Here is a 19,980-nt window from a genome sequence, read left to right on the forward strand (position 1 = left end):
TTCAGTCACTGCTGTGGAATTCAGAAATGCTGTGTAACCCCATTTCTGATGAAGGCTTTCTGAGTGACCCAGGATAAGCCATTGTCTGTTCTTCACACCTTTGTTTCTTGAAAAAGGAAGATGGCAATTTTGCCTTCATTGTGGAAGTCTTGTGGAAAAACATTTACTGATGCCAGTCAATGTTGCAATTTATGTAGGGTTTAACAGGAAAGTTGTCAGCTACCTCAAATTTTGTTGATGGACAACATGACATTTTAAAAATTAATTACTAATGGTATGACTGTTCTCTTTTTCTTCATGTGTTCTTTGTTAGTGCAATGAAAGATTCTCTGCAAAATATTTTCTTCTACTTTTCCTGTCACCATTATGAATTTTCTTTCGTTGCTTTCTGGTGAACTTGAATCATCCTCATACTTTGTATGGTTTCCCTAGAGGAAGAGATGACTAAAATAGCAAACTGCATTACGAAAAGCAGAACTGCTTCATCTAATGTTTAAAATTTGACCAAGGTGTTAGTGAACCAGAGAATATTACCATTTTGCCATAATCTCTGTAGAGGAGGTGGTTACTGTCAAGTGTGAGCAGTATTAACAAGACACAGAAGTAGGTACAAAGAGACATTTCATAGGATTACATCTGCTTCTTACCTAAAGAAATCTGGATTCCAGATTTGTTTTTAAGGTCTGTTTCAGTAAGAACAGTATTGTTTCAATGCAGTGTAGAGCTCGGTGGCACGGTCATTTACTTTTAGATGTGGCTCACATATTTCTATGAGGACCAGGCAGTCATGCGTAGTAATTCTTCACATTCCTGACATCTTTTTCATAATCCACTTTCAGGATGATGATAACTGCGATGAATAGGGAGGAAAGAATTTATTTTTTTTTAAATGCCTGGAATTCATGTTTAGATTCTAGTTGTAGAATCTATAATGTCAGTATTTTTTGCAGTTATCATCCAGATTATATAATTTAAGCCTATTTCAAAAATTCTTCAGTGAAGCTGTCTGTAGGTAAATGAACCTGTGCTCATGACAAGTAACTTCTAATAACTTCCTGGAGTTTTCTAGGCAGCTTGTAAAATGTAAAATAAAAGCCAGTACTCAATTTTTTATAACTCTGATTAGTATATTTTTGGAATAAGTTTTAATAATTTTTATAAATTTTTAAATTTTACTTTTTGAGGGTTGGTTTGGGGTTGGGTTGGGGTTTTTTGGTTTGAGGTGGTTGGTGTTTTTTATAAACTAAAGTAACTATATGATAATTGGTAGCAGTCTTTGAAGGAAAGAGCCTGTAGTTGCAATAGTTGCATCTGATCTTTCAGGCATTACTGACTTGTGTGACCTTTGAAATTCAGTTAGTGTGTAAAGTTAGATGTGATATATGAAGCTGCAAGACACGAAAGTTAAATAGGTTCTCTCTGAAATAATTCTTGATATTTTTTTAAATGCTTGTCCTCCCGCAGATTACCTGAAGGCGCCTTCCTTTAGTAAGCTGATTTGGGAAGATAGTTTTGATTGTCACCATTCCAAGATAAATTTATGGTATGCTTATGGAAGGTCTCAGTATAGATAGTACAGAACTTTTTCCTTTACCATTATGTTCCATCTATGAGAAGCGTTGGGAAAACCTCTGTGCATTCAAGAAGCTTTCCTCATTTTTGGATAACATAAAAATCAGAGCTGTTTAATTATTTCAACACCCCTCTTTTCAGAAATGGAATATCAATGTAGGTTAGTTTCTACTATCAGATTTGAGATAATTTTTGAAGATATTCCATGAGCATAGCACATAAAGCTTATCAAGGTCCAGAGAAGCCAGGACGGGGAATTGGTTATTCGGCGGTTATTGTCCTTCTTATATTTTGCAAGAATTACTTCTTCTCATGTCTTGGCTCTGCTGAACAAAGTGATGGTTTCTATATCTTCTGTAAATGAAATTTAGGACACACTGATTGTAGAATAATCTTGGGTCCTGTTTCTATAAGGAAGAAGAGTTCCCTCTAAAAAGATCTTGTTACTTTCCAGCTGGAGGTTGTATACCTTTTCCTGCAATTTGTCCTTTCCTCTTGTGGTTGCATGCTACTTTAGAGCTTTTTAACCACTAATAAGTTAGTTTTGTTTGAGGACTATCTTGGCGTGTTTGTGTGACATGATAATAACAGTTAACGTATGCTCCTCCCATTTAGAATTGAGTTTTTACAAAATAGTGACATTTTAGGGAGAAAATTATCACTTTTCAAAATGACTCCTTTATGTGGAATAAACCTTGCAGATGAATGGGAAAATTAATGTAATGCTTCAAGAAGCAGTAGGTAATAGACTTTCCTTTCTGTGAAATACAGGGGACAGATTACCCCAGTGCAATTGCTGTGTTACTGGTGACTACAGGTGACTGTGCTGAGCCCACCAGCATTCTCACAGCTAAATCTTATTGATTTTTGTAGGGACCAGTGCAGCTTCTGCAGGGCTCTGGGAGGATTATAAGATGTAAGAGGAGTAAGCACAGGGGAGCAGATGCTGTCTCTGGCTCCAGGGGCAGAATATGAAGCTATTGATTGTATACTTTACTTTATCAGACATCACCCCAGTGCAGTTATTCCAGCTTTCGGGGATATCCACTTCTTGATCCTCCACTGTGTGGATGATGCCTGGTTTTGTCGTTCACATATTTTTAGTAAACCTTTATTTCTTTGTGCTGTGTTCGTTAATAAGATAATTTACTAGGTTTGCTGGCTTGAAGTTAGCATGCTAACCTCGTGTTTCTTGTCTGCCTGCATCTGTCCATTTGAGACGCTTCAGAGCAGGACTTGCTACTTTCCCATCTTTGTATAATATTCAGCACTGTGAACTGAGGCCTCTGGATGATGTTTAATAGTCATGACCCTGGATGGATCGTGCCGAGGGCTGTTTTACCAGGGAAGGACCTGGGAGCAGGCCTTCTCTTGCAGGACAAGCCGTTACCTGCTGTCAGAGCAGAGAGCAAATTAAAATCCAGCCTCGTCCTCCAAACTAGGGTCTGTCCTTCCCTATTACAAGACCATCCAAATTGTCAGCCGCAGGATTGAAATGCTCCCCAGCACCAGCCCACACATACCCCTCCAGTGACCCCCTCCCCATGCGGCGGGCACAGGAGGAGGCTGCACCATTCCTGGGGTCTGCGCCAGCCACCACCCTGACACAGATGGTGGGGCAAAGAGCCTTGGTGCCAGATCCAGCCCTCGGGCCAGGGCTTGGACACACCAATCCATTACACGGCAATTGAAAAACGCAGCTTTAGGTAAGTTGTCATTTTTAAAGCCAAGGTCACTCTTGAGGCATTTCTGAACTCGTTTCTCCAAATATTTTGAAGTCACTGGGATTAAAGAGTGCTGGTGAACATAAAGATACATATTGTATTGGTCCACTGTTTGCTGATATTTTTTGTTTTGTTTTCCTTTTTTTTTTTCTTTAGGATGAACGTGAAGCCAGAGAGAATGTGAAAAGAGAGCAGGATGAAGCATACCGCATATCACTGGAGGCTGACAGAGCGAAGGTGCGTGCGGGGGGAAGTGATCGCATGAATGTTGGGACAGGGGTTTCTCCACAGTTGCTGAAATCTCTCTGGTGCAGAGGACTGCGCGCCGTCAGTTCTGCTCTTAAGCTGAGACAGTTGCCTTAGAGCCATTATTGCCCTTGGTGGTTATAAAATGGCACTAAGAGTAGACTTGGATACATCTTTCTGCTAAAGTAGTCCTGGCCCCATTTACTAATAGAAGTCAGAAAAGGAATGATAGGAAAAGATCACTTAATAAATATCCTATTCCTTATATTAATTTCTACAGAAAATGCAACAAGTTTCTTTGCTTTTATATAGCTAATGCACATCATTACACACAGCTGTGGAAAGTGAGGTGATATATGTGTGACTGCTGTTTGTGTTTGCTAGAGGGAAGCGCAAGAGAGAGAAATGGCAGAGCAGTTTCGCTTGGAACAAATTCGGAAAGAACAGGAGGAAGAACGTGAGGTGGGATGTTTTACCTTTTCTGACAACTTTTTGAATTCATGAAGCTTATGGACACTGCAACTTTCATTCAACACACATTGCAACTTTAATTCAAAGTATACTTTTTATGTGAACACAAACTTTAAAAAAAAATTTATTTCTCACCAGATATATAAAAAACACAGTACAGCTAAATGGTTTTCATCCACTGTTTGATAGCTTTTTTGTTCTACTATCTGGGTCACAATTACATCATCTGGGTCTGAATTTACAGCCAGATATTAGATAGAGCTGCTAACAGGAGATCCATGAAATGAGCTCCATAAATAGTGGAATCTTTGGGAATCTCTAACCTTGTTTCTGCAGGCACTCCTTTTAAAAATAGAATACCATGGAGCCCTTTCATTTCTTCCAGTAGATAGCACAAAGCCTAGCTGCAGTTGCCGAATTTAATTTGGGAGATAAAACACGTTTTAAAAAAAATGTTAAGGAGAAAAAAATCCAAAATCTAGAAAATTGGATTTATGGTACATTTTTAAATTTCTAACAGTCTTCTACAGAATCTTCCTTAGAATGAAAATTGTGTTTAAATGAACACTTTACATCTCTAGGCCTATATAAGAAAATAGAAGCCATGTGCTGTGAAGAGTACTGTTCCTCAGACTCTGTTATTTTGTAGATTCTCTTAATTTTGTAGATTCTGAGGGTCCCAGTGCCTGTCAGAGATGGCTCCTGCAGCCTCTTTCAGGATCTAGGCTCCTTTCCTAGCTGTAGGTATTTACATAAGGCATCATATACACAAATTTACTTATATTAGTGATTTCCTCTTTATCACCTCCTGGCAAAACCAAAATGTGGTAAAAAGGGATACAGCCATGTTGCTTTCCCTGAAGTCTCACTACATTTCAAAGGATAGGTAAAATGGACTAGTCATTAAAATATTTCCATTCATTTTGTGAAGTTCTTGGAATATAAGTCCTTAGAGAACTTCTGTGAAACGCAGTACTTGAAAAGGACTTTGGACCCCTTGTATAAAATTTTCAAAATAGAAGTTATATTCACGTATAAATGTCTTGACTGAAATCACAGTTGACTGGGGGTTGTCCTTTGACTTGTAGGCATATAAGATTCTGTGACCAAGTTACTAGTGAATACAAAGCTATATCAGCTTCCCTACTGAATATATATTTCCTATGTTTCCAATACTACATCAAATAGAAATAAAATATAAATATTAAAAATATGTATTTATATAAAATATCAGAGTTCCAGTATTTTTGGTGGACTTAATAGAACTTCTTTGCTTTGACTCTCATGGTTTATAGAGATTTGAAATTTGGAATGATATTCTCCACTTAGTTAAGGTCCTTGGAACTCATGGAATCCTGATAAATCACAGCCTTGCTTATTCCCCGCTACACATGACTTAAATGTATACTTGACATTTCAGTCTTGTGTACTTTGCTGATGTATGAAAGAATTGCATTATACAACTGCAAAAAAGTTGGCTATGAACACATTTATTATCCCCTGAGATAAACCCAATAAACAAACTGTATGAGCAATGCATTTGCGTATATGTTTTTTGACCAAGATAATTGCATTAAAAAACCTGAACCCTTTAAGCATGCAAGAATCTTTTAAACAGAACTGCGTTGTAAATACTAAATTCAGCCCAAGCAGTAGTATTCAATGGTTTGGGAAAGATGCAGTCCACTTCTTTTATCCTACAGTATCTGATGACTTATTTATCTCCTGTTGTTAACATAAGCCAAGAATGGAAGTTAAAACACAAGTGAAGGAGCAATGCACAAAATGGGACTGTGAGAATTGCGTCTAGAATAATTTGAAGATGACAGTTCTGTGAGGTTAATAGCAATCGAACGTAAATCAGTACTGTAGCAGTAACAGACTGTTGAGCAATCAGCTCACACCTAGATGCAAGAAGTATGTTTTTCTCTTTTTTTTTTAAAGTAATTTTGCATGCATAGAAACAGTAATTAATTCTGCTTTATTATATCTACTCCCGAACCTTTTCTGATAGCTTGGCCTTTTGGAAATCATTTTCTTATGCAAAGGCTGCAAGACTGGTCCATGTTATCAAAGTATACCTGGGCTTCTCTGTTTTAATGTAGACTACAGTAATGAAAATAAAAGGATCTGTTTGCTTAGTAGAACAAAAGGGATTTTAACAATAATGTTTACTAACACTCCCCATTTTCAAGTATACAGATTACTTATACTGAATCGTTCCGCAACAGTGTTTACTTACAGAAGTGGCTTTATGTTCAGTTCATATATTTAAAATCTGACTGTTGAGCTAATTCACATACTGAACATCTTTTTATCAACAGACTGAAATTGCTTGTTCAGGTCTAAGGGGTTTTAATGTGATCCATCACATCACTGTTTTCTGACTTGGTTTGCTGGTACAGAATATCCATTGTAAATTGCCATTTTATGTTGAAGCCTTGGAGACTAGTTGCTTTGGGAAGCAACGCACTCTTTGCACAAAGAAAAGAGCTCTAATGAGCTACTGTTGTTTATTTTTCTATAATATAATTGATTGGGTTCAGTAAATAATGTAGCATCTGTTGTTATACTGTGTGGGGAAATGTCAAAACAGAAAGATAGTAAGCAGGTGGTTGAGAATGGAGAGAGAGAAAATTAAAATAGAATCTATTTAAAATATAATCTCATAGTAGATGAGCAAAAATGAACTCAAGTTCTATGTATAAATATTTATACTGAGATATAATTTGCTCAGAGGTTTGCGTGTAAGAAGTAGACTATTTAAAAGCCTTTTAATCTTGCTTCTGCCCAGTCCTTTCTCTTTAATGTAATCATCCTCCATCAGTTTCTGTTACTAAATGACCTTGAGGAGGTTTTCAAAGGCACAAATAGCAACTGTGTATCTTGAAAGTTCCTTAAAAATCTGGGTAAATCCATGCCTGACTGTCTCTTCAGTTTGGAAAATTGTCCTTTAGGCGTATTTTGGGGGAGGCAGCGTGATCATGCTGCTTCTTCCATTCACCGGCATTCCCATTAACTGCCTGAAGTGGTGATACTGTAACAAGGCTGCTTTCTAAGTATGATCTCATTTTTAACAGATGCCAGTGCCTGTCCATGAGTGCCTCAGTACCCTTGAAAATCAAGCCCACCTTGTTCAGCAGTCTAATATTAAGCATCAGGGTTTTTTTTAAAAGAACTTCTGATCAAATTATTGGTGTTGTAGTAGCTCCCGGAGGCAGAGGACAGGGAACACACTTGACTCCTGCCCTTAAAATCTTGATATCAGCCATATTCACAGTGTTAGCAGGCAGGCAATCATACACATTTTCAGACATGTAATGTCATTGCAATTTGGGGGCTGATTTCATGCAAGTTGTTGCAGAAAATGTGCACACCTGTGCTTGGAACTATCTTCCTGCAAATAATAATAATTGCTTGCTTTAAATCTTAAAGCTTCCATTTCTGTTCTCCCAGTTTTCTTCTCTGACCATTCCTACTTTTATATGGACTCTATGTATCTAATGTACCTTCATGATATTTTTATGTCTTTTAACAGTGTTTTAGTTTGCTTATAGTAAATCTCCTGCATATATTTCTTTTCACTCTGAACTGCCACTAAGGGTCTTGTCTTTGCTGCAAATGGTCAGTTACTCTGTGCAAGAGGAAGGCAATTTGATAAGCGCATTTAAAGAAATACTTTTAGTGCCTTTTAATTTATACCCTTTAAAGGAAGCAATTGGCCACTTGACAATTATTCTCCCATTCAATTTTTTCCAAGGCTTTCTGCCAAATGATTAAATTACTTATCCCCGTCATGCATTAACTGTAGACCTAATAATATGTGTTATAAAGAAGGATTTATTTTAATTAATTGTCTGGTGGGCTATTATTAAGAAATGAATAAAAATGATTTTGTCATTGAGATATAAAGCACATCTATGGCTCTGGAGCACTGTGGCACATCTTGAAGTTCTAGAAGAAATAAAAAGAAAAGCTTTCTGTGCTTTTATTCTGTTATTAGCATTGCATCCTAAATGGTTATTTTTCCTTCCTCAGGCTATCAGGCTCTCTCTTGAGCAATCTTTGCCTCCCGAACCAAAAGAGGAGAGCACCGAGTCCGTCAGTAAACTGCGTATTCGGACGCCCAGCGGAGAATTCTTTGAGCGGCGTTTCCTGGCCAGCAGCAAGCTGCAGGTTGTCTTTGATTTTGTAGCTTCCAAGGGATATCCTTGGGAGGAGTACAAGCTGCTGGGCACCTTTCCGAGGAGAGATGTGAGTAAATGCACCTTTCGGGAATAAATACCATGACTTCTTACTTCTCTGTGTTAGATGACCAGTATGTTATAGCATAGAAGGTAAAAGATATGCCTAAATATGTTAAGAGTGCTGCCAAGCTCTGTGGCTGTAAGCAAGCCAGGTGCTGACCTACCAATGCTATCATGTTACATACAAAATTGCATTGCGAAATCTGTTTCTGGTGACACTGTAAAAATCCTCCATTTCTGAAACAATCAAGTCGTGGACCATATTCAGTGAAAACTGCCTGAATATGCTGAGCCACCATCGCTCACATCCTGTTTTGAAGGAAGCCATGTTGATATTAGTACGCTGTGTCAGTCTGTTATGGGCTGGTACTTCTGATCTTTCTGGTGTTGCCATTTTGATGCAATTTGATATTATGAACAAGGAAGGCTCAGTGTCAAGATAGTAGAGTTATGAGCTAATCAGTACATTCTAATAAACTATTTATACACCTGTTACATTTATATCTCCTACCCCAAAATTCTGATGACGTACCTGCTGTGACTGATTTTCAAAGTCAATACTGCTTACAAAAGCCAGTTAAATTCTGTTGATTTATCAACAAATATTTATGTACCGGTTACTAAGTTTCTTTGAAAATATACCTATATGTTTTCTGCTCTATTACAAATTAACTTTCATTTCTTAATTAGCCATTGTTACAACAAAGGTAAAAGTCAGTGGGTCCAATTGTGTTGCAACTACCTGGGGCCCTGCATAAAAGGTGAAGGTAACAGGCACCTCAGAGATGACAGAACAGAGCCAAGCAGCGATGGGTGAAGTTCAGCAGCTTTTTGGCCATACTGCCTCAATACTGCAAACGAGTGGGGGCAGCTCTGGATCAGCTGGGGTTTTGTTTGCTGGGGGTGTCTCCGGGTGACTGGTTAAGCCATTTTTCGTCAAAGGAGCTCAGTAACTTGGGTTGCTTTTCCATTTTGTTTCCCGTCACTGCCCCTGGAGGAAGTTTACTAGGAATAAGGCTCTGGTTTGTATGTTTGCAGTATTGTGTTGTAACAGATACCTCTTGCTTTATCATCTTATTTGTAAGTTATTTAAAGTGGCACAAGTACTCTGAAGGGGAAGAAAATAATGTCCTTAGCAAGAGTACAATCTTGAGAGTGGATGTGATTTCTGACCACTTTTTGGCATAACTCTCTGAACAGGATTGTAGTGCTTACAGCTTTTCTTTCTCCTTGCCTTATATTGAGAATCCTAATCAGTCAGACTGAAAAGCAGCATTTAAGGAATCTCATTAATCACTAATTAACTTTACTCCTTAACCATGTAATAGCATTTCCAGCGGAACCAAAGACTAGAAGAGTTACCTATGTTTCCAGAATTACTGATTGTTCAGTTTACATGACAGAAGAAAACCAATCTTTCACAGTCTAAACAATGGACTTCTGTATTTTAAATATTTTGCAAGTCATACCTCCCTGCCTGCAACATATTTATGTCTTAGTACTTATTTAATATAAAAATACTACGAGTATATTACTCTTAACTTTTTGACATTTGTTTTGCACTTCAGACTGGCTGTTTCTGTAAAAATCACATCATCATCATTATCAATTTTAGTCCTCTGTAACAAACTCAAAAAGTGATCAGATGACTCGCATAAGAACAAATTTTAAAAGGAGTAGAAAAGAAAAAAGACCACTAAATTAGAACAAGCTGGTATTTTCAGGGCATTTGTGAAACTGTCCGGGAGAAAACACTGAGGCCAGGAAAAGAGAATTTAATGGTAGAATGCAGAGCTGTTGCTCTGTCATGTGGGAAGCAAAGACCCTCTCATCTTTTTTCTGATTCTAACCTAACAATGCCATGTATGAGGAGTCACATAAATGATTCATGCCAGCTGATTCAGTGGCCATGTATGAATTCGGTTGTGATTGTGACCATCAGAGCTACAACAGACAAAATGTGATCCCCAGGGGTTTGCTAACCACTGAGAACTATAAATGACATCTGCCATGTTCCCTGGGTTCAGGAAGTTGGAAGTGTGCAACTCCATAGACAGATTTAAAAAAAAAAAAGTCATCATTGATGAATGCCTTGGAAATACAGTAGCAGTATATATTTGTTGCCTTAGGCTTCATGGTATCTAGTCTCTTAAAAATACACTAAGTTCTCAAGACCCTTCTGCTATACGATATGTATCACAAACGTACATTGAAATCTGGGCAACAAGAACAGAGCACTTCGGATGCTTGTGCTCCAGAAAACAATAGCATTTAAAATGTCTGTTTGTATTTAAACTATACATAACATTTTTGAAAAAATCTGTTTGAAAGTACCAGAATTACTTTGCTGAGGTTTTTGCTGCAATAAGATGAAAACATGTCATCTTAAATTAGTATTTTTAATTCTATCCTAATCTGTATTAAAATAACACACACACCCCCAAAAGTGTTTCTATTTTATCAAAACAAGGGGGTTATCTTCAGTCAAATCAGCATTGTCTTGGGGTAAACTTGTTAGAGCATTTTTACCAGTTTTTCAAAGCTATTAGTCCTGATATCCTGATATAGTGTTGTTGAACTATTTTTACTTCTTTGGTAAATAAAAATTCATTAGTTCTTAGTTCTATGTTCCAGTTGCTTACACAGATATCCTTAGCTAACTTAAAGTTGGTATCATAACCCTACTGTAAATACAAACTTCTACACATGAGTAAATACACAGATTAACCTTTTCCAGACACTACTTGTAGATTTTAAAGCAGCAGTGACATTCCAAAGCAGTTAAGCACATGCAGTGACTTGTTATTGGGTCTTTGTCACCGACTGCGTTGTTCTTTCTACTAGCACTGAAATTAGATATTAACCACCTCCTCTCTCAGTACCTTAACCAAGGCAGCACTGCATACCATACTGACAAGCATGTATCACATGGGTGAACCTGGGTCAGCAGGTAACTTGTACCTCTAACTTCGTAAACATTTGGCAAGCACATCTTTTGGAGTGAAAAGCTGTATTATAAGTTCTTTGCATTATTCTTAAATGCATCTGCAAAGGCTTTATGGAAGCAAAGGTGTGCACTATTTCAATGTATGTGCTGATTTTAGAATTATAGTTCCCTTTCTTCCAAGAATCGCTCTAATCTTCAAGATGCATTTAACTATAACAAAAAGAGCTTACCCTAAGCTTATTAGCATGCTCGGTCAACCTTCTCATTCAGTATTTCTTCTAAGTCACTTTCTCTTAAAAGCCTTCCCAAACACTAATTTCAGTAGTCCTCTCAATTTGCCACCTGCAAGATCCACCTTCTCCCAGTACCCTGGAGACTTCCTGGATGATCAGTTCCTCACTTCCATCTGTGGTGGGAATCTGCAGATCTTCCTAACACTCTTTAACATCGTATGGAGTGGGCATTTCACCACACCTCAGGCAAGAAGCTGAAGTGTACCAGGTCTAGCTGAAACCATAGGAGGAATGTGCAGAACAAATTTACCCAAACTGGACTTCAGCCACCCTATTGGGATGAATGCTGTTTGTGAATGTTTTATGGTGTCTCTTAGAAAAGAAGGTCCCGGCACTCTTTCTCCTTTGAAAGACTGAATTTATTAATTTCTTCTAAAAAATCAAAATTGCAACCTCTAATTTCTTCTGCTCATTTCTCCTTAAGGTGGAGCATTAGTTATGTGTTTGAGAGTATGCATTTTGCAGACATGGTATTAGAGACTTAAGCTCTTTATTTACTGTATCTGGAAGCCCTGGTAAGCCAAGACTTCTACAATATTTCACATTTTATTTTTCTGAGCCACAGCTTAGGATCAGGTGGCAGTTAAGTCACTTAAGGTTATTTAAATGCATCTAAAATGTTGCTTAATAATTCAGAACCAGTTTGCTCTGTTTAGAGTATTAAGATTTTTTAAATCCTTTTAATTAACCAATTTCAACAGCAGTTTAAATAAACAGAAACAAAAAATCTGTCTCCCTTGAAAGGGCAGAAAATAGATTTAACTCAAACTGCATGTCAATTGAAATTAGGTATGATCAGGATTTCAGTAAATTTAGGGCCAGACAATGTTACATGAGAGCATAGAGTAAGATATTCCTCCAAACCCAAATGCGATCATCATTCCTGTGCTCTGGCAGGAGTAATCCTCCTTGACACCCACAGTGGTGAAAATAACACCACAGGATAGTAAGTTTAGCTGCAGCACTCAGCACACATAGTCACCTGACCAGGTAACTATCCTCTGATGTTCTCAGAAAGGTAACGTTAGAGCATGATCCCTATATTGCTATGCTAGGCAATTTTGTATATCAGTTCTAGAAGCCATTCTTTGTAAGGATTATTCTGCATTTCACCCAGTGCAAACTACTTCCTTCAGATAACCTACTTTTAAACTCATTAGGTGGTGTTTAAACTCTTTCAGTAGCTCATTAAAGTGTTATATGTCCAGGACCATCTCTGGCTTTTAACATTCTTTCCCCTAATCATCATTTTATAGAAATAGGAAAGAAAGATGTTATTGTGAGAAAGGATTCGTACAGTGTTGTGGTTATACCCAAAAGCACTTTTAGTAACTTCACATAAATCAGGAAAGTAGCTTGAATATCTGTCTTTTGGCAGAGGAGGAGAAAGATGAATATTTTCTGATATGTTCAGAGAATTTGAGAATGTTTTTGTAAGTTCAGGGAAAATTTAACATGTAATCCATGTCATTTTTCCAGTTATTTCAGTTACTGATATTTATATTTCCTACTGCATAAAATAGTACTAATCTGTTTCAATTCACAAAATTTAAAATTGTTCAGGTCAATACAGATCTGATGGTGTCATGTGTTTATCAGCTCTGATCTAGTTACGCAAGGCCACAACCATCTACAAAAATAGATGTCCCTCCTCTTGTCATTTACAACTATCCTTAAGTCAATATACCTGCCCTTGTCTTACCTCTCTTTTCAGGGTATGTTGTTATTTTATTTATTCAAAGCAGTTACGTTTAGTTTAGTTAAGACACTGAGAAGTTGTCTAAGCAAATGGGCCATACCAGACTAGCATATTCCCATGCTTCTTTGAGAAGCATGATTTCTGATTGTTCTTCCTGATGACTTGTAACAGTAGAATGATTGGACTGATTAACCTTGAGTGCAAGAGGAATGGACCACGTATCATTTCAGCCAGAATGCTGAAGCATTTGCAACCCCTGGGTTTTATTGCTTTTAACAAGTATGTTGCTCACAAAGAATAGTATCAGTCTTTCGGTCAGCACCTACAAAGGGAGCAGGTGATATTCTTGCCCTACTGAAGACAATGGCAGTACTTTAGAGAATATTGAGTGGATTTTGCTTCTTGAAATGCGATGTTTACTTTTGTGGAAATATACTTTCCTTGTAGGTAGTCAAAAATTCTGTATTACGGAAAGATTTTTTTCATAATGTTTTCTTCCAAGAAAGACAGACTTGATCTGTCTTTTCAGATCTGGTGTCTTTGCATAAGTGACTATGATATCCAAAGAGAAAGATTAAAGCCCTTCATGTATCAAGTCACTGAAAGGAATGTCTTTCTCATCTCGTAGATGTAAGCTTATACTGAAAAGAAATAGAATTACATTCTGTAAGTCAGTATAGTTTCTGATCTCTTACAACAACTCCATTTGAATACGGGGAATGTTTAACCAATTTCAGGAAATAGGTGTGCATTTCAGATGAGCTATTCTACTTAAGACTCACTAAAGTAAGCAAGCATTCACCACAACACTGAACACTCAATGCGGTATGTGAACTCTCAGTTGAGTCATCCTCATTAGTTAACCCGATGACTAATGCCAACCATGTGATTAATATATTCCACCCAAGCACATCCCTCGGACCAAAAGTGTTCTTTTATTCAGCACTGCCCCATTTTACAAAACATGTATTTCAGGGGAGACGCGTTATTGTTCACAGGAAGGTGCCTTAGTTAAGCCGCAGATCTCTGCTGTTGCATATGGCGTTATCCAGCATAAACTGGGCCTAAGATATTTTGTACTTTTTCCCCAGAATTCATGCTTAATGTCAATTTTGTATGCTTTTTTCCCCTTGTAGGAAAAAAATCTAATGATAAAATACCAATCAAGAGCCTTTGTAATAGTATGATACTAGGAATGCTGCGTCTGGTTACCAGAAAATTTAATGATCTCCTGCTGTTTTGGTAATTGCATAAGTAATACATCAGACTAAATCACCAAAGCAGTCTTAGGCGTGCTTTTTATTCTCTTTACCTATCTACCAATCACAATGTTATACTGTAGATATCATTGTGGTATCTGAACATCTTAATCCTTTGAACTTGTGATAAAAATCCTTTTGGATTGTTTTTCCATGCAGTTATAATTAAGTGCACATGAATCCAATCCTGGGTCATTCTCCTGTGAGTGACTGTGTTCACATCCATTCCCCTTTGGGATGTATGCAAAGCGAAGTTCTTGCAGTTCATTTAGAGCACTAAATGTATTTATATGTTTTCAGACTTCCAGAAGATGTGGCTGTCTGCCTCCTTTCAGCTCTTCATCAATACCCACAGTGAAAGCTGTAGTATTTCTGGGGACATGATCTTCTCTGTAGCTAGCACATTTTAAAATCTTTAAATACATGAAAAACTAGTTTGATATAAGCTCGCTGGCAGCAGTGCCTGCAAGTAACGGACTGTTTTGCTCCTTGGCACAGCAGAAAGGATGCTTAACATACAAATGCTCTCATGTGTAAATGACAGTACTTGAACCTGTTCTCTACTCAGCAAGAAAACTGAAAGTAAATAGTATGAAGGAGCAGGTGATGGAGCTCTTCCACCCACAGGTCCTTTGTCAGGAAAAGCCCTGTTCCAGGGTATTCTGTCAGCTTCTCTTTTCCAAGAAACCACACAAAGAATTCCTAAATAGATCAAAGATTCCAAAGCAGAAAGAAGGGGAGGAAAGCAGAAAATCTGAGGAGAGCTTTACAGCACCTTCCTCTTCCCTCAAAATCTGAAGTCCTCCAGTCTCAGAGTTGTTGGGACTGTGGAGACCAGCATCGTCTTGTTCAGTACCAGCAGATAACTCCTCTGACTGCCACTAACTTTGACTTCTTGCTCTCAATTTATAAGGCAACTCGTGTAATACTTTAACACTATCAATACCACATTGACACGTTACTGAAAGAGACTCTAATTAATTGAAATACTTTTGTGTTTTCACTTCTCCTACCAAAATGAAAAGTGTATTTGTTATTTTGTCATTGAAAATGACCTGTTTGAAAGGCTAGAGGAAGATGCAGCCTTTTTGTAGTGATTTTTCAGTGAGATTAATTCTTAGAAATAAATACAAAACAGATATTCAGTCATATTAGTAGCTGGATGTATTTTGGCCATGTTTTGGGGGGTACTGATCACTAATCAAAATTCCTGATCTTGGGCTAAACGGAAGCACGGAGCTACCCCAGAGCTACCCGAGTGGAACTGCTGTGCACAGCACTTCCTAATGCCTTTTATTGGAAGGTAGATAAACTATAGTTATGTATTTCTTGTGCTACCCACTCTTAAAAAGTCATAGGATTTGGGTAAAAATTGGGTATTTTTTTAAGCATCATTAACATCTGGGCTTGTATTTAGTTTTGGTGCAAGAATGATTAGTGTTTGTGGTTTTTCAAGCTTTGTTCTACAAACATGTGTTATTTTTCCCAATTAAAAAAATCAAATTTTCATGTAGCATCATGAATTCATAATGTTGAACTTCTAAAAAGCACCAAGTAATCCATATACAATGGTATACAATATAGCAACACTGGATTTGGGCTTATCCTTATTATTTACACTGCCCTGCCATTATGCTTAGTATTTAAAAAAACAGAGAGCACAGTTGCTATCTTAATTTACTGTCTGAAAAGTCAAGTAATGCAAGTCAGGTTTATACATCTTCACTGATTGGAATCTATGCAGCAAATTCTGATATAAATTATATTAAGTCAACGGAAATTTACACTATGTAAAGACTGGCAGCATCTCAGATATCTCAGCTGTATGGCTTTTCTAAGAAAGAGTGGAAAGCATGCTCAAAGTAGAGGATGTAACATCACAATTTTCTGTTTTATCAACGTATATGCTTAATCTAAAATACTGTTTTGAGAAAATATCTTCAGAGAAATAAGACAGTGTGTGACATATCTGGATTAAAGCTTTGTACTTAGAACGAGACTAGAAGTCTTTTACTATGACATATTTTTCCTTATTTGTGACGGCTTTCTTCAATTCAGATGTAAATTATCTCCAAGTTTATTCAACTAAGCCAGATCTAATTGCATATATTTCTATAAAATAACCCCACTTTTGTTTGTTGCTCAAGTTGAGCATATTATCTGTATAACCCGTAGATATTTCAATAGGTAGAAAGGATTCACTGTATTTGTTTGTGTGTCATTCCGAAAATATAGTTTTTTAAACAGATCTGGTACTTTACCAGGTGTGCCTTTAAGTAATTTCTATTGCATTTATACTTTAGGAGGATTAGGAAAGAGAGTAAAAGAACTCTTTGTCCGTTAGATTCATTAAATGTATTCATGCGTGTGTAAGTGGTATAGAGGCTGTGCTACTCAGGAATCAGATCCTTGTCCTAGGGTGTAGAGAAAGGTGAAGGGTGTGATATTTACTGCTTGTGTAAGTGTCATAATAATTGTGTATTCGATTCTTTATTTTTAAATTACCTTCCTGGGCATTAAGCCATTTTTTTTTGTATTTATCTTTCCCCTGCAGAGTTAGGGAGGGTAAGGAACCACACCTTTGAAATGGTGAAAGTACAGCTGTTCAGGATGTGAATGTGTAATAGAACAGATAGGTCAGCAAAGGTGAAGACAGAAATAATGCAAAAGTTGTTCTAGAAGGAAAAAAACGTTGCTGTAAAAATGTATTGAAATGTTGTTTAAAATAGTTTTTTTGTTATTGGGTTATTAAAAAACCCAAGGAATTTATTCAGAATAAAGTGTAAGTAGCTACTACATTTTTGCAGGAGAAATATAAGAGTTAACATTGCTATCTTTTGATTTTGCGCAGTCTGAAATCATTCAAACTTCAAAGTGCCACAGAAATACTTCAACTAGCTAGTGCTTAGTTGAAATAATTACCACAGAATTCATTTAAACAAATGCCTATTAAAATAATAAATTTCCTGTGCACCAAACCAACAGTGGCTATATAACAAAGGTCTTTAAAAGATGAAGTCTTTTCTCCAGTGTACCAAAGCATAAGGTCCTGTAAAATCATATCCATAATTGGCTGAAAAGTGTTGTTTTACCAACGTCAACCTACTTCAGTGAAACTGAGACATTTCGCAGCTCAATGGCAAGGTCTAACACAGATAGAAATGAGGTTCTGTTACCATCCTCTGGTCATGTTGCTAGAAAGAGTCTTCCCTGAAGAGAGGGAAGAGTTAAAGGTTGCACAGAAAGTCATTTGCCTGAAGATGAAAACTCCCAGGGCACGATCTGCTTTGGCTCTGGGACAGCCCTGAATGCGCATGTATGTTATTCTACAGAATTCTGTGAGCTCGAGTATTAGTGATTTTGCTGTCACTTGAGTTTTACTCTCTTAGCACCTGAACATTGTGTCCTTCCTCTGCCACCCTCCTCACTGTATAAACTTGGAACAGCTTAGAGTCTCTTTTTAAGGGGTTTTAGTTTACATTTCATTATAATATAAAGTACTTACCTTAGCAAAACCACAAAATATATTTTAAAAATACATTCACCTCATCAGCAGGTATCACCATGTGACGTATGAGTGAACTCTTAGAGTGCATGCATACAACTGGTAGAAAGTCAGTTATTGCAGGACTTGAAAATATAGAGAAACACTATGCTTTTAGCATATTAGCAAATGCTGAATGCTTAACTTCGTGAATGTTGCACCCTTAATCAAGAAAGTCTTGATTTCACCACATGAGTATCTATGTAATCTTCATTGAGTTCAACAGGATCAAAGCAGTTTCAGTATATAAAAACATGATTAAATGATTTCCTGTGTAATTGCTAACAATGTAGAAGAAATCTTTAAATAATGAAGGTATAGGGGTTTGGAACAATGTAACTTATGTGATGTGCAGGGCTGTTTTCGAAAGAGCACCATGCAATGACATCAGAGCAAAGGATTGTCAGCACTGAAGTGGACTCCAGAATTTATCCTAATGGTAATGAAACAAGGTACACAGATGTAAATATGAAGGCATTTTATACTTTGCATTATGAAATAATCCACATAAATCTAAGTGAATAAAATTCATTAGAACACTACATTGGATGGACCTTTGCAGGCTACAGCTCTTCCAGGGTTCTTTGATCTCTATTATATATCATTCTTTAGTTTCTAATTCTGTTTTAAAATACTGTAAGTTACAAAGCATCTTAGGTCTTATATTTCATATATTTACAAGAGAAACCATTTCTTTTGGTAGGAGCTGTATTCACTAATAAGGCTTCTATTCATAGTAAACAACATATTTACAAACCACAAATAACAAAGTAGAAGCTGCAGAAGGGTTATGGTGTGATAATTAAGTACAATGGCGACCCATATGAACAGAAAATGCCAAGGAGCTAAAACAAAGCAACAACAGCTTTGTTTGTTGACAGATGTAGGAGCCATATTGTTAGTTAATTGGGTAATGGTGTAAACATTTGCAAACTCTGCTGTCCCTCAGTGACTTAAGCAGCACACTGAAATTATGGTGAAAAGCTGCACAGTCCTTTTGCTGCAGGTACTCCACAATGCTTTTAGCTAACCCTCTAAGTATGAAGACACTGAGGAAGGGACATCATGCATTGTTATTATTTAAGGTACTTGAAGTTTGCAAACCTTAGAGTTTAGACTAGGATATGTATCTTGAATTACACTCAAGTGAATAATAGGTTTCCATATGGTTACAGTCTGGAAGATTGTGTTCATTGCCTAGGCTTGCTTTTCAGATTCCTTTTTTTTCCAAATGTAGAAGAGACTTGTTCTATCTTTCCTAGCTTTTCTTGCAAAAAAAAAGGTTGCAGGATTTGAAAATAGAGAGGTCTAATTAGTTACTGGCTTGAACTGAAAAGAAGGAAAATTGCTTCTCAGGTGCACAATACCTCATATGCTGTGAATTGCAGACACCCCTATTTACGTCGCTTTCTGTGCCTATGTGCAATAATGGATTGTAGCAGAATACCAAAACATTAAAAAATGCAACAAGATACTTAATTAGCATACTTCTGTAATCACAAACTTAAATGCACTACTTTGGATGTTTTTTACATAACAGGTTTGCTTTCTAAGATAATAACCTTTCAATAATTTAAGCAGCATCTGTGCAGGAATGCATAATTGGACTGTAGATAATAGGAATCTAAAATTGAGTTTGGTTTTTACAAATTATTTTTCTCTTCAGACATTTAGGAATAGCTCACCACAGTACATGAAGTTTTATAAAATATGTTCCTGATTTGGGAATCAAAATAATGCATCTGTGTGGGGGTGGGTGGGTGGGTGATAATTTTTTTTTTTTTTTAGTTCTGTTGCAGTTAAAGAGGTGAAATTACACTGATTTCAATGGACCTGGGAAGCGATAAGCTTTTAATATTTGTTTAAATAAGGAATTTTCCAATAAAACAATAGAAATACAAATACATTTTAAGTTTGCCTGATTTAGTTCGGGGAGAGAAAGAGGAGCAATTCTGGTTTTGTTAATTGGTAACAGGAT

General features: G+C 36.9%; 1 protein-coding gene across 2 annotated transcripts in view; it reads left to right on the top strand.

Moving 5' to 3' along the window:
• The window catches only part of FAF1 (Fas associated factor 1), a 172,055-nt gene that overhangs the window by 147,823 nt on the left and 4,252 nt on the right, over positions 1 to 19,980 (top strand). For both annotated transcript variants that reach the window (XM_074876081.1, XM_074876082.1), the window contains exons 16-18: positions 3,453 to 3,533; positions 3,927 to 4,004; positions 8,052 to 8,267. In XM_074876081.1, coding sequence (XP_074732182.1) covers positions 3,453 to 3,533; positions 3,927 to 4,004; positions 8,052 to 8,267 — 375 coding nt within the window. The remainder of the gene's footprint in view (positions 1 to 3,452; positions 3,534 to 3,926; positions 4,005 to 8,051; positions 8,268 to 19,980) is intronic.

Source organism: Strix uralensis, chromosome 8, assembly GCF_047716275.1.
Source record: "Strix uralensis isolate ZFMK-TIS-50842 chromosome 8, bStrUra1, whole genome shotgun sequence".
In the NCBI taxonomy this organism is placed as follows: Eukaryota; Metazoa; Chordata; class Aves; order Strigiformes; family Strigidae; genus Strix; species Strix uralensis.